This window comes from Dermacentor variabilis, chromosome 5, assembly GCF_050947875.1.
Source record: "Dermacentor variabilis isolate Ectoservices chromosome 5, ASM5094787v1, whole genome shotgun sequence".
In the NCBI taxonomy this organism is placed as follows: domain Eukaryota; kingdom Metazoa; phylum Arthropoda; class Arachnida; order Ixodida; family Ixodidae; genus Dermacentor; species Dermacentor variabilis.
This window is the reverse complement of record NC_134572.1, coordinates 85,184,586-85,197,969: the sequence shown is the minus strand read 5'-3', so window position 1 is coordinate 85,197,969 and position 13,384 is coordinate 85,184,586. Positions and strand designations below refer to the sequence as shown.

At 45.2% G+C, this 13,384-nt stretch overlaps 1 protein-coding gene across 2 annotated transcripts in view; it reads left to right on the top strand.

The window, feature by feature from the left end:
- Positions 1-13,384, top strand: part of LOC142582925 (protein turtle homolog B-like) — a 343,110-nt gene that overhangs the window by 272,141 nt on the left and 57,585 nt on the right. For both annotated transcript variants that reach the window (XM_075693060.1, XM_075693059.1), the window contains exon 6: positions 12,682-12,972. In XM_075693060.1, coding sequence (XP_075549175.1) covers positions 12,682-12,972 — 291 coding nt within the window. The remainder of the gene's footprint in view (positions 1-12,681; positions 12,973-13,384) is intronic.

Below are 13,384 nucleotides of genomic sequence, written 5' to 3'. Positions count from 1 at the left end.
ACGTGAAGAGACCGTGTCTCTGTTGCTTCTTTCTTAATGCTTAGGCTTTTGACGCTCTGAAACTCTCTCTATCCTCTACAATTTTCAATGTCTTTAGTGAGAAGCTACCCAGGTTAACTTGTCGGCAATATACTGCAAGGGCGTATAGTGTGAAGCAATAACAACATGACGACGCCCGACAGGGACGAGCGCCAACTTCCAACACCTGTTGTTATACCATTCTGTTGCTACTGGTTCGCGCTGTGTTCTTTTGGAACGCAATGGAATATCAACTGTCTCAATCTGCCACCCTTCCGTGCTACCAATAATAGATGGTCTAGCTCTGCGTTTATGACACCTTCCTTACCCCGTGCGCCGCGTGCAAGCGTTCTGCAGAGAGCGGTAGTGCCTGTCAGAACAACGCTTTTAGTTGACGGGAGCACTCGTGTAAGAAGTAGTAAGTACTTCATTTACAGTAAGCTGGATCTAAGTGCACGTATACACAAGACAAATCGCAATCAACCAAAATGTATAGCTGCCCGCTACTGGTTGCCTTTGACATCACCATTTTGTGAAAAGGGGAAAGCTTCGCGCTTCCCCAAACACGACGAAAGTGATCGGGTGGCACGCGAGACACGCAACGGCCATCTATGTGGGCAACATTCTGATACACGTGTGCGACGAGTCACGCATGCGCATGGTGTTCCACACGCGATGCGTCGTGCTCATGCGCACTGTGCGAAACGTTAACGTTCGCACGCACACAGCACCGCGCGTGTGCAACGAACGTGCAACATAACTGTCTGGTGTCGTCAATACCACGCTTTATCGCTCTACGATGTCGTAATGGCTGGTGCGCAAGCGCCGCAGGAACATTACGAGTGACCCCGAGCGATCGCACGTGCTGATAGCGTGCGTCGCAGCGTGCCAGAAGCTCCTACCGCAATATTATCAAATAGCAAGATTCATGCCTTCCATATGACAGGTGACGCATGCGTCACACTCTCCGTGCGCGTGCAACGCTTATTGCGTGCAATCTTTAAGCATGAGAAAGCACACATGACAAAGCCGAAACAGCCGGTCCTACCCGCCTGGACTCAATATCCTGGACCTCAAATAGCAAAAGATTCAAAAATATAAATTATGCAGATTCCGAGCACTCTGGGAATCGATTAAGCGGAGCTTTCCGGACTGGTTGGCTTTGATTGACGATAATTAGTGGTGATGTTGACGGCGAAATCTTAATTTCTTCAGCGTTTACTCTAGCACCACAGTGGTGAGTTGATGTTAAACGTTACCAGGCGTGCACCACTGCGTTTTGTCTGCGTAGCACACAGAACACACAGGGAGAGGTGTTTTCTTGAGGTGTTCTTGTACGCCATGCTTCATAACCTCTGAGAAAGCTGAGCATTGTCATTGCCTTACATGGCACAGCGTATTGTGGCAGAAGTATTAAACTTTAATTGGATAATGGGGCTGTACGTGCCAAAACCACACTCGGATTATGAGGCACGCCGTAGTGGCGCACTCCGGATTAATTTTGACACCGTGATCATTGGCGCAGCCCGAAATTTCATTCGGGGGGGGGGGGGGAGGGGGGTTTCACGTTGCAGGTGGCCCTCCTCCTTAAGAGGAATCATTAGGTGGGATGCTCCTTACTAAATACATGTAGAAGGAGAATTCGTCTTTCTCGGCAACCACTGCACCAAATTTGACTAGGTTTGTTGCATTTAAAAGAAAAACTTAAATTCCAGTGACTGTTTGTTTCGAAGTTTCGGTTTAGGTCGTCAATATTTTACTAAAAGTGGCAAAAATCGAAAATTTTCAGAAAACGAAACAATTAAGTTTACAACTCTGTAAATCAGCAATGAAAATTGATATCACAATTCTGTGAATTGCACATAATAGTACATCTACAGGGGACAAAATTGATATGTTACACATGAGTCCCAAAAAATTAAGTATTATGGAAATACGGCCTTTGCAGAACCCTTGTACATAACATTACCAATTCACGTAAGATAAAAATTGGAATATCGAATTTGTCCGCTTTGAATGATGTAATGGATGCCGTTTTCAGAACCGCGATATCTGTTCTTGATGCAGAGCTATTAATATTTAAAGTTCGTGCTTCTATTTATTTTTTTCGAACTTTCAAATTTTTCAAGATATTTTAAACAAAGTTCAGGCCCTAAATTGAAATTCCGCTTCCAACAGATACTAGAATTTAACGTACTCTCTCAAATGCAACAAATTTCATTAAAAGTCATTCACAAGTTATCCCAGAAAACCGTTTCTGCGTTTTACATGTATCTGAATAGGCCGCGTTGGAGTTGGGCCCGAGCTAAAGCTTCCTCTTAAACAATTTGCCTAGGGATCAAATACACGAATAATAACTGCATTCCAAAGATGCTGCAAACGAACTGTGAACGCTACGCACTGTTATTACAAGTAAAATATGTATTTTTTCCTAAAACAATATACTCGTATCTGCCAAAAATTGGGCCCAACATAACTGATCTCAATGCTTCCATGTATTTTGTCTATTTATTAAGCAAATAAAATATCACACGAACTTTAGAACTACATCAGTTCGAAGCCAGCAAAGCAGTGCATGCCGCTCATATGAAAAATGTAAATGCCATGAAATGAACAAGTTGAGGACAAATATGTTAATCACACTTTGTCATTCAAGATCCTTGTTTACATTCTTGTACATATGCAACGGCCAGTGAAAAATCTCAATGACGCTGCCATTTGTTCCAATGTATTGCGCAGCAGCAGCTGTCACCGGTCGTGTATCGTGAGTAATTGCACCGAAATTATAGTCGCAACAGAGACTACGTATAAAAAGCAGGAGTTCTGCAGAATATACGAGGACGAGTCTAATGAAAGTGAGCCAATGCGAATATATAACAAACGGGATACTTTAATTAAAAGTAGCCCCCATGAGCATTTAGACATTTGTCCCATTGACTAAAGAGTCGCGCGATTCCCGTCTCATAAAGCTCCTTGGGTTGCTGCTTCAAAACGTCTGCAACTGACTTTCACGACATCGTCCGAGACGAATCTGGTTCCCTTGAGCTGTTCTTTCGGTTGCCCCAAAATGTGGAAGTGGCAAGGCGACAGGTCTGAGCTGTATGGCGGATATTGCAGCGTTTCCCGCTTGAACTTTGCCAGTTTTGTATTAACCACATCAACGACGTGGGGACTGGCATTGTCGTGGAACAAGATGACCCCATTCGTCAATATTCCACTTAGTTTGTTCTTGATTGCGACACGCAGCCGATCCGGCCTTTCACAATATCGGAAACAATTGATAGTCTCTCAGGATTTAGCAAATTCTATGAGTAACGGCCCCTGACGATCGAAAAATAAAAGTCAACAACACCACCTTCCTGGCGGAAACGACGGCCTTTGCTTTCTTTGGGGAAGGTAAATTTGAATGTTTCCATTGTAAGCTTTGCCGTCGTGTTTCAGGCTCTTAGTAGCGGCATGGTGGTTCATCTCCGATCACAATTTCAGACAAGAAATCGTCACCTTTATTGGTATACCGGATCAGATGAGTAAAGGCAGCGCTGATCTTCTCCGTATTCTGGCGGTGGTTCAAAATCTTGCGCATCCATTGCGCACACAAGAGCCGATAACCGAGATGTTCACGAATTATGGCGTGAACGGTGACGGTGAACCGAACCGTGACTGATGTTCACACGATCGGCCAGTTCATCGATGCTTATCCTCCGTTCTTGTCTCATCAGCTCATCAACCTTTGCAATTTTGTTAGGGGTGATTGCACGATGGCTTTGGCCCGGTCTGGGATCGTCTTTGCAAATTTCACGTCCTTCTTTGAACCGTTTGTTCCAACGCTTCACAGTGGCCAATGAAATGCAATGTTCCATGTACACGGCAGCCATACGGCGACTAATTTCTTTTTGGGAAACACCTTCAGCTGTCAAAAGCCTGACGGTAACACGCTGCTCAACTTCTGGAGAGTCCGTTACGGCACGCAACCATGTTCAACCCAGTGTATGAGCGCGTTAAAGAACATTTATCCTCACACCTGCGTGTCACTTTTGTAAATGAGAGATGCCTGTGTGCTACGCTCAGGCCTTGCAGATAATGAACAGAACCATAATTGCACGGGAAGGGTAGGCTCACTTTCATTTGACTCGCCCTCGTACGTTCGAAATGCGTAGATGCAATGGAACATACAAATGCGAAGATACAGCTTGATAAAGGGCAAAAAAGGGCCACTGGAAACGAAGTTCACTGCACGTATACACAAAACCTCCCATCAAGATATATAAACATACGTATAAGTAAGTCTCCGATAAATCTACGTATCTAAGAAAAAGTCACGGTATATAATGCGTCAAACAAGGCAAATAAACATGTTGCGCAATCACAGATTCACAGAATCTTAGATCCTGCCCCCATTCCATCCACTCCCCCGATGTATCGCGTGCGACGGAAGGCGGCGCGCTTGCTCCTCACTTTTCTCCCTTGCGCACACAAGACTGAGCCACTATCTTCGGCTTACCCACTCCCCCCCCCCCCCCACCACCTCCCGTACGTTTCCACTCGCACATACAGCATGCGGCACGGGGTCACGATGTTATCGCACTTGGACTTTATGCGGAACATGAGAGCGACGGCGACGGCAGGAATGCACCTAGAGTGTCCATATAATTGCTATCGCAATAATATAATAAGATTATCAGGCAGATGAAGCGTCCCATGGCCCATTACTTTCCGCAAAAGAAGTAACAAAATAGCACTTTCACCATGCGACAATTCGCTGCACCGCAACAACAGTTCTTTGTTTCTTTTGTGGGGCGGGGGCACCGTAATGAAAAAAAAAACGCAAAGTATGTTGGTCACAATAGAATGCCTACTTTGGGCAACTGATATGACTATTAAAGGAATATCGAAGAAAACACGAGACGCTTGGTCCACCAAGAACCATGCGCATACTCCTCGGTATCCTACACCAAGGGTTTCTGGAGACAAGGGTTTCTGGAGAGGTTGCGCTGAAGCCAACGCGCTGCGATCCGTCGAGTCCCCACAGGGATGGCGGCTAGCGACCATTGTTTCTTTTTCTCGTCTGCTAGCTAGAAAGCGTCCAAAGCTCTGCCAGGTGAAAATGCACTCGGACAGAGAAAACCGAACGCGCACCGAAGTGCGCCGCGTGGTGGTCGGGGCAACACGAGAAAAACGCATGTGCTCTGGTTGGCTCTGGCAGCCCGCGAGTAGGGTAGCGAGAACAAAAAGAAATTGAAGAAGCTCAATGTGTCCTCGCAAATAAAAGTCAAAGTAGAAAAAATAAATAAGAACCTAGTTCTTGGCTGGCTTTAGTGTCTTCACTGGATGCTTTGGCACAGGTGAAAAAAGAATGATATTTTTTTTTATGTGACATGACGGCACGAATGAACCACCACAACGCTTCGTCTCATCGGGCCTCGCTTCGGGCTTTGTCAACTTGTCCGATAGCGTGTTCATTTGGCTTGTCTCGTTGTATGGCCCGATGTACGACTTTGGAAAAGTCAATGCACCTTTGGCGTCAAATATTTATGGGAGCATTAAACTTACAAAGTTCCGCAATTGAATATCTAAAGCACACGTTTGGAGATTTCAATGCACCTTGCACATAAAAGGTTTATGAGAACTTTATACCCATAAAGTTTCGGAATTGATATCCACGCACTCCGTAAATTCCATGATAGAGTGTAAATTCCGCGGCCTCCGCGAAATGTCGCGGCAAGTCCGTTCGCCATGAAAACATCCTTGAAACTTTGTGCTCGGATGGGGCTGCTTCCGTTATGTGACTCCCGGTGCATGGGCGTTGCCGCGAAATTCAGCCCGAGTTTGCAATTTTCGCAGTGAAATGGCTTTTCGAGCGTGAAAAAGGCGCTCTAGACAAAATCCAGAATGATTTCCGGCGCCGGGGGTTGCTTTGGTCGGCGGTGCATGGACAGCACGAAAAAATTTCGGGGGGGGGGAGGGGGGCTGAAACCCCATAAGCCCCCCCCCTCCCTCCTGGCTACGCTCCTGACCGTGATGTCCTTTAACGTGTCCTACACTCTAAGTGCACGTGCGTTTTCTATTTCGCTCCCGTCGAAATGCGGATGCCGCGATTCTGATCAAATCCACGACTTCTGGCAATGCCAGAGCCGCAAAGCTACCGCGGCGGGCACGGAAGTGTTGATTTGAAGGTCGACTGATTCCGTAGTGTGACCTGGACCCTGCAGTGCTTTTTAATGAATGCGACCCTGCTTCTGCACACCTTACGTAATTTTTCCGCGTGACATATTTGCATGGTGCTTATTTTTCATAAATAGCACAAACGTACTGTACCGTACCTTGAACTAACGCGTATCCTGTTTCCCCGCCACCGTTGTCGTATAGTAGTAGGGATTCCTTCTCAAGTCACCTCCCCCCTCCTCCTTGTATGGGAACTGCCTCTTTTCCTCCCTCCTCTCTGCAGTTCTATCTACATCCCCTCTGGACTCGCACGTTAGTAGAAAGAAAAGCGCTGCAGTCTCTGCAATGCTTTTGCGGGCAGTCACAGATTATTACAGCCGCCAAGAGGCTAATGTGGCGAGGTCCAAGGAGCTCCAGAGGGCATCGCGCACATTCGACGCGGACGGGGTCTAAACGCCTTTCCTTTCTGTCTCGCTCCTATCATGTATGCACACGCTCTGAACCACTCCCCGACGCGGTGTGCCAGACAGCAGCTATAGCAGCAGCAGCAGTGGGAAAGTCGAAGGAAGAGGCAAAGAAAGTTTCGCTTTATATTCCACCCGTGCGCAGCGTAATTCTTCACGTCGTTACTCTATTCACGGTGTCAACGTCGTGAAAAGCGAAGCTTATCACCAGTGTTATTTCTTATTACGGCCGCCGCAACGATGCCAGCAGTAATCCACTGGCGTTCACATGCGCTGGCATTTCGGTGACTTAGATCTCTCGACTGTGATTGTATGTCTATGCTCCTTTCTTTCTTTATCCCTACTTTGTTATCACTTTACCTCCACCTCCCCTCCCTCCCCAGTGTAGGGTAGCAAACCGGATCTTCCGCTCTGGTTAACCTCCCTGCCTTCCCCTTTCCTCTGCCTCTCTCTACTATAGGTCTAATCTCTGGAGTGATTACACCCTGCGAATAAACTGCCGACTGTTTTTTCTGAAAATGCTTCTTAACGCTTGTGAGTAGATTATGATTATGATTATTAGATTGCGAATAGAGTTGGTTTACGCTGAATAAAACCGAAGAAACAAGCAAATCGAATTCCGGGATGACGAGGGAAATTTCGCCCCTAGAAGAAAACTGAGTGACTGGGAAAAAAAAGTGTGTCTACAAACAGTGTTAGAACTGTTCAAACGACGCTCAGCAGAGATTTGTGCGTTGAGAACGCCATTATTTTCAACACATCCTGCCAATTTTTTGCGAGACTCCCCCGAAGGCTTTGGGCCTTTCTGTTTGCGAAGAAAAATAAGGCTATTGACGAAACAGAACTCAATCGTACGCCAACTGTCAACAAAGATGCCGTCATGGAACATTTTTACGTATATTTTCAGTTCTTGATTTTTCCTGTCCGGTGTGAAATAGTTTCTCAGACATCTGCATCCGTTTTGATAATATTGGACACTTGGAAATTTGATAATATTGCATCACTGCCGGGCCTTGTTCCACAGTGCCCCGATGGGCTTCCAAACGCGTCCCTTCGTCGCTCCGTTGAAATGCTTGCTCCATTCCATGCCATCGTTTTTCACGCATTCATATCATCTGTCGATCTGCCAGCTGGGTGGCGGGCGGCATGTTTTATACACAAAAATGGAGACACCGCGCAGCTAGCAAATTATGGACCGACATATATTGTTTCTTCCTGCCGTAAGCTACTTTCAAAAGTCGTTGCTGACTATATAACCCATTTTTTGAGAGACCAACAACATTCTTTCCATTTTTCAGCATGGTTTCGGACAACACTTTTCTATGGTCACACAGCTAACCACAGTCATTCACAGTTTTGCAAGTGTTCTTGATAAATCTGGACAAACTGATGTAGTTCTTTTAGACTTCAAAGAAATAGCCACAATTTCGCCCGAAAGGCGAAGCATCGGTTGGGATATCAAATTAGTAGACAGCTATACGAAAACGGTAGTTTTATCGGCCGCATAAAGTTGTAAACGTTCGCTTACTAACTAGATTGACAAGCATGGTGTCACGCGCACACAAGCAGACAACAACACACATTCGTCGATGACCGCAGACACTCACTGTCAAAACACTGTAATGATAACGTTTACCCTAACAATATTTACTCATGCCGGGAAAATGGGACATGAGATTTAATATTGAAAAATGGTTTACATGCAGATTACCAAGAAGAGAAATAATTGGATGTTTCATTACAGTCTCCTTACTCATCTTTTTGTTGAAGATGTTAATATAAATATTGGTGTGCTACAAAGACTAACCAATGAATTTGGGATGGTCATGTCTCCAACATGCGTCGTCTCATTACGAAAGCTTGCCGTTATTCAACATAAACTAAAACAAGCGCCTCCCGAAACTAAACTTCATGCGTACTCATCAGTAATTAGGCCTAAAGTATAGAATGCCCTTGTACCGTTGGGATTCTCACACAAAACACAATATTAACGCACTTGAAAGGGTTCAATGGATAACAAATATGTTTAATTATTAATTAGGTAAACCTAATCACCCACTACTCTAATGAAAACCCATGGCATCCAGACATTGCAACTTAGGTGAAAGTTCTTGGGCTTAAGCTTCTCAATGATAACAAATTCCCCTTACGCGCCAACGCATATGTCAGTCTACTATCATCGTCGTTAAGCAGACGTAATCACTCAGAAACTCTCCATGAGGCGAGAACTAATATTTTCAAGTTTTCATTTTCGCACTACTGATTGGGGAAAGCAGAACTCTACTATTGTCATTGCTAAGCAGTAGGTACTGATTCTTTAAAACAGAATAATTACTGGTGTCACACTTTCATGATTTGATTGTGATTTGTTTGTTTTCTTAATAGTTATAATTTTTCCTTTTCTTTTGTACTATTACCCCTCGCGATTAAGCCCGCATGGGCCAGCCGTACAATGTAAATAAATAAATAAATAAATAAATAAATATTTGTATCGAAGACTGACGCCTTGTGCCGGATGAACCAGTTGCTTCGTTTTAACTTACATTGGCTAACGCGAACAGGCACTCATGAATATAATTGTGCAGCAATATATTCACTGTTTTCTATAATCACCCATTAGCACATGCACTGTACTGGGACAGGGACACTGCGAGGAACATATTACGAACGGAAGCTCCTCGTTGACAATTTAGCGACCTCGAAGTTATATAGGGTATCCATACGATACTGTTCACATTTGCTGCTCTCTCTCTCTCTCACTCTCTGTCTCATTTTTCTCAGAAAACCGCAGCATTCCTTCTGGAACATTGCTGCGGTGTACTTTTTCAAGGTCTCTTTGCTGAAGACGACGATCAATCATTCTCGCAGCGCACAGGGCACTGCTATTTGGGAAACAGGGTAAGAACGCTTAACGGGAGAAGCGCGGAGAAGTCGACAAGCGATGGGTGCTTTCGTCTCGCTACACTAAGCCCTTAGGGAGGACACGGAAGGAAAAATGTCAGACATTGATGGAAGAGCGCAAGCAGCTATGCAAATGACAACCTATTTACAATGTGTATGCATTTCCAGCAAGCTTCTAGTAGATGTGCGGCGCTACTCACAAACACTTTTTGGAGATTCGTGTAAACAAGCCCCTCGTGCGAGCGCTATATGCGTATCCGCTTTGCATATGCGTAATATTTGCGTTTACGCATGTACGAGTATTTGAACGAGTCTACTTGTTGGTGTGCTAGGTTTTGTCGTGTAGCGCGAGGCGTGCTCTCCGTTCGCAGTTATGTACAGTTTCTTAAATTCAAGAATGGGTATAAAGTTACGCGTGTCTCGGCAAGCGGCACACATCGCGATGTCCGCGAGAAGTTCCGGGGCCTTGCGGTTTGTCTAAACGCGCGTACGGATACGAGAAAGAGCGGACGAGACGGCCACGCCGTGCAACCAGTAGAAGTGTTCTGCACTTGAGACGTAGCACTCAGCTCACGTTTCGCCTGCGGAACTCGGAGAGGAAGTTCTGCTTCCGCGTCTATCCCATCATGCCTGGAGATGGCGTGCCGTGTGGCTTTCTTTGTTTGACACGTCGGAAGCTGTACGCGCCGCGCATTCGTCATTGTTTCCGCCGGCTGAAAAATAAATGAACGGCACCAAGATTCCGGTCTCCAACGCACCGATGTGAGAGCAGCAAGCGTAACGTTTGGGCTCATTGACGTTCTGAAATAGGTAGAATGTACCGTCTTTCCTGCCCTTTCGTTTGTTCTTTTCTTCCTTCCTGCTACCTTCGTTCTTTCCTTTGCTAGTGTCTCGGGACTGCGCGAGGGCAGTTACGTCGAAGTGAAATCGGCCTCCCAAACGCGAAATAATTGTGTGATCAAGTAGAAACATCATAAATATTTTTGTGTTGTCTCGATTTTTAATTTTCCAATATAAACAGACATGTTTCTTTCACTGTGAAAGATCGGCATCTTATCAACGAGGCACTAGCTTTTTCATTCAAAACTATGAAAGAAGAAGACAGGATAAGGAAGAGGAGGATAACGAAAAGGCAGGGAGGAAGATTTGTAGTGCTTTAAAAAATGGTAACAACTAGGCGCCAATGAGTTGTGCATTCGTGTGATATGTTTTCTGACATTGCGTGGGTTAGAACAATGGAAGCATAGCAGGTAACCAGTGTCAACACGATCCAAACTACACCAAAATATAAACGCTGACATTGCGCTGTCTTCTAACTAATGTTTGTTTTATTCATGCATTGTACAAATGCTGTACGTTTTCGATCAGAAAAGGTAAACGTAATGGGTTAGCAAAAAAAAAAAAGAAAGAACTAAAAGCCTCAGAAGGCAAATGTAAAAACATATAAGTAATTATTTGTACGCAGAAGGCACTGCACATGCAAATAAAATACCATGCGACAAATTATGAAGCGATTCCTTCTGATTGAATGCGTTCGTATGCGATAATTTTGCCTTCTATATAAATACCTCCTCAGTTCACCACAGCAGCAAAACTAAGAATAGTTTGCACAGACTTTCTGTACATTTCTGCTTACTATACAGTGTTCTGTAATGCAGCATCTAGGCAACTACGCGACCACCCTATGGAAGCACGACGTGCGTCATTTATTACAGCGCACTGTATCTTCAGCGTAGACCTGATAACCGACTGGGGTGACCTGTGGGTTTGCGAACGTCACGCATGTCGGAAAAGAATGAAACCAGGAAAAGATAATTCACCTTACATAGTGCCACGCATGGAGCCCATTAATTACCCACATAATTTTAGCCGTGATGTGGTTATGGAAACATAAAAACGTTCTTGTTTTATCACCAGGTACCTCCAGAAGCAAAAGCAAGTGCGACCTTCGCACCTACCTACTAGAAATAAAATTATAGTTGGCGCTTTTTCTGTTCAGGGCAATTCAAAAATAGCACCCTGAACAACAGACACTACTGTAGGTTGGTTCGTTAACCCAGCTTTAAAGAGGAGTGGATACCTTATAGTTTCTCTGGAGAGCTCTATGCGTGTCAAACTAATCAAGTTGACCAAGGCTAGCAATAGCTTATAGTGTTGTCAGAACACGTTCGCCAACAAAAGTGGGTCAATTAGCTTTTCTTCTTTATTTTTTCGGCAGCTGGCTACGGTAACGTAAGCCATGTACTGGTCGCATGGGAGCACGCACTGATCGCGAGGGCTTGCGCTTGGGAATAGCAAACCACCGCTGGACACCTACGTCGCCGAGATTTGCTTGGCTAATCCAATAATCTCATAGAGGCGCACGGTTATCTTCATACCGCACGAAACGAGTAGTCTCAACAGGTGTGTGTAAACCATTCTAATCCCGTTGTTTGCCCTAGGTTTCAAACTACAATTTTCCGACGTCCGTGTACAAAGGTGACCCTTTCGGTTGGCCATAATCACAAAAGGCGACAACTTCATCTCCCTCAACCACAACGAGTTTATTCTTCGCATTACTGGTTTATACCTACGGCTCTTGAGAAAATATTTGTTGTGTAAAGGTTACTTCGTACAGAACATTCGCGCGCGTGCTATTTGCTCCAGATGTAAGAAATACGTCTATGTACTTGTGACCCACTCAATTCATCTCTTTGTGCAAACAATGTTCCTGAAATCGGGAGATAATTATTTAAACAGGGGTGACTGAATTCAGGCAGATGTACACTGTGCTGAGGTTAAGCTAGACACATCTGGAAGGAAATAAAAGAACTAAATCCTAAAAACCTAACTCTTTAAACCTAAGAAATAGTTATGTTAGAAAAAGACTCGGTCTGTCGTGCTCCAATGAGAGAAAGATTAAACGCCACCTCCCGAGAGACCGCTGTAGTTTCAAGGCAGTGTGCTCCGCCTAATTTGTCACTTCCACACATGAAAATCTAGATAATGGTCCAATCTGAAAGACGAACAGCGTTCAAGGGAACAAGCGACAGTTACACTGTTTGCGCAAGACCCGACACTGATGACTGACTACGATGAAAACAGTGTGGCATAGCCCATTGGCTACGGTGTTCAATTTCTTCTCGCGCTTCCGCAGACACACCGATGGTGACGCTCCAGCTGGGCGGTAAGCTCAAGGACTCCGAGATCCAGGAAGGCCGGGACGTATACCTCGACTGCAAGATCGTGGCCAATCCGTACACAACGGACGTCAGCTGGCTGTTCGAGGGTCGCGAGCTTCCCGCCAATGCCTCGGCGGGTGTAATTGTTAGCACCCAGAGCCTGGTGTTGCAACGTGTGCAAAGAGCGCAGCGGGGCAGATACGCCTGCGCCGCCACCAACAAGGAAGGACGCGGTGTCAGCAACGATCTCTACCTGCGCGTCAAATGTGAGTTACCTTTTTTTTTATCTTCTTTCTTCAAGTAGCTAGAATGGTGCGACGTGAACATGTCGTCTTGGTTATTAGCAAGCTGCGCTTCAATCTTAACGCGGCAACGAGCACGTGTGGCTTACAAATAAAAACTTATACAACTGTTATGAACTTTAGAAAGCCTGACTGTCAAGCTAGCTGAGTTGGTCTTGCACTGCGACTATGGTAACTTAGCACGAAGCCCCAGGCGGATGGACTCGAAGGATACTAGATACGTCCTCGTCTGTTTTGCCACTTTTGGCCAAGTTAGCCCAGTCAAAATTACAATTCATTCTGTCTTTCTTTTCTTTGGCTGTACAGTTGACTACACGGGTAAATCTAGTCGTAAATCAAGACAAACCAGAATGCTGTCACCATAGTCACAGTTGAT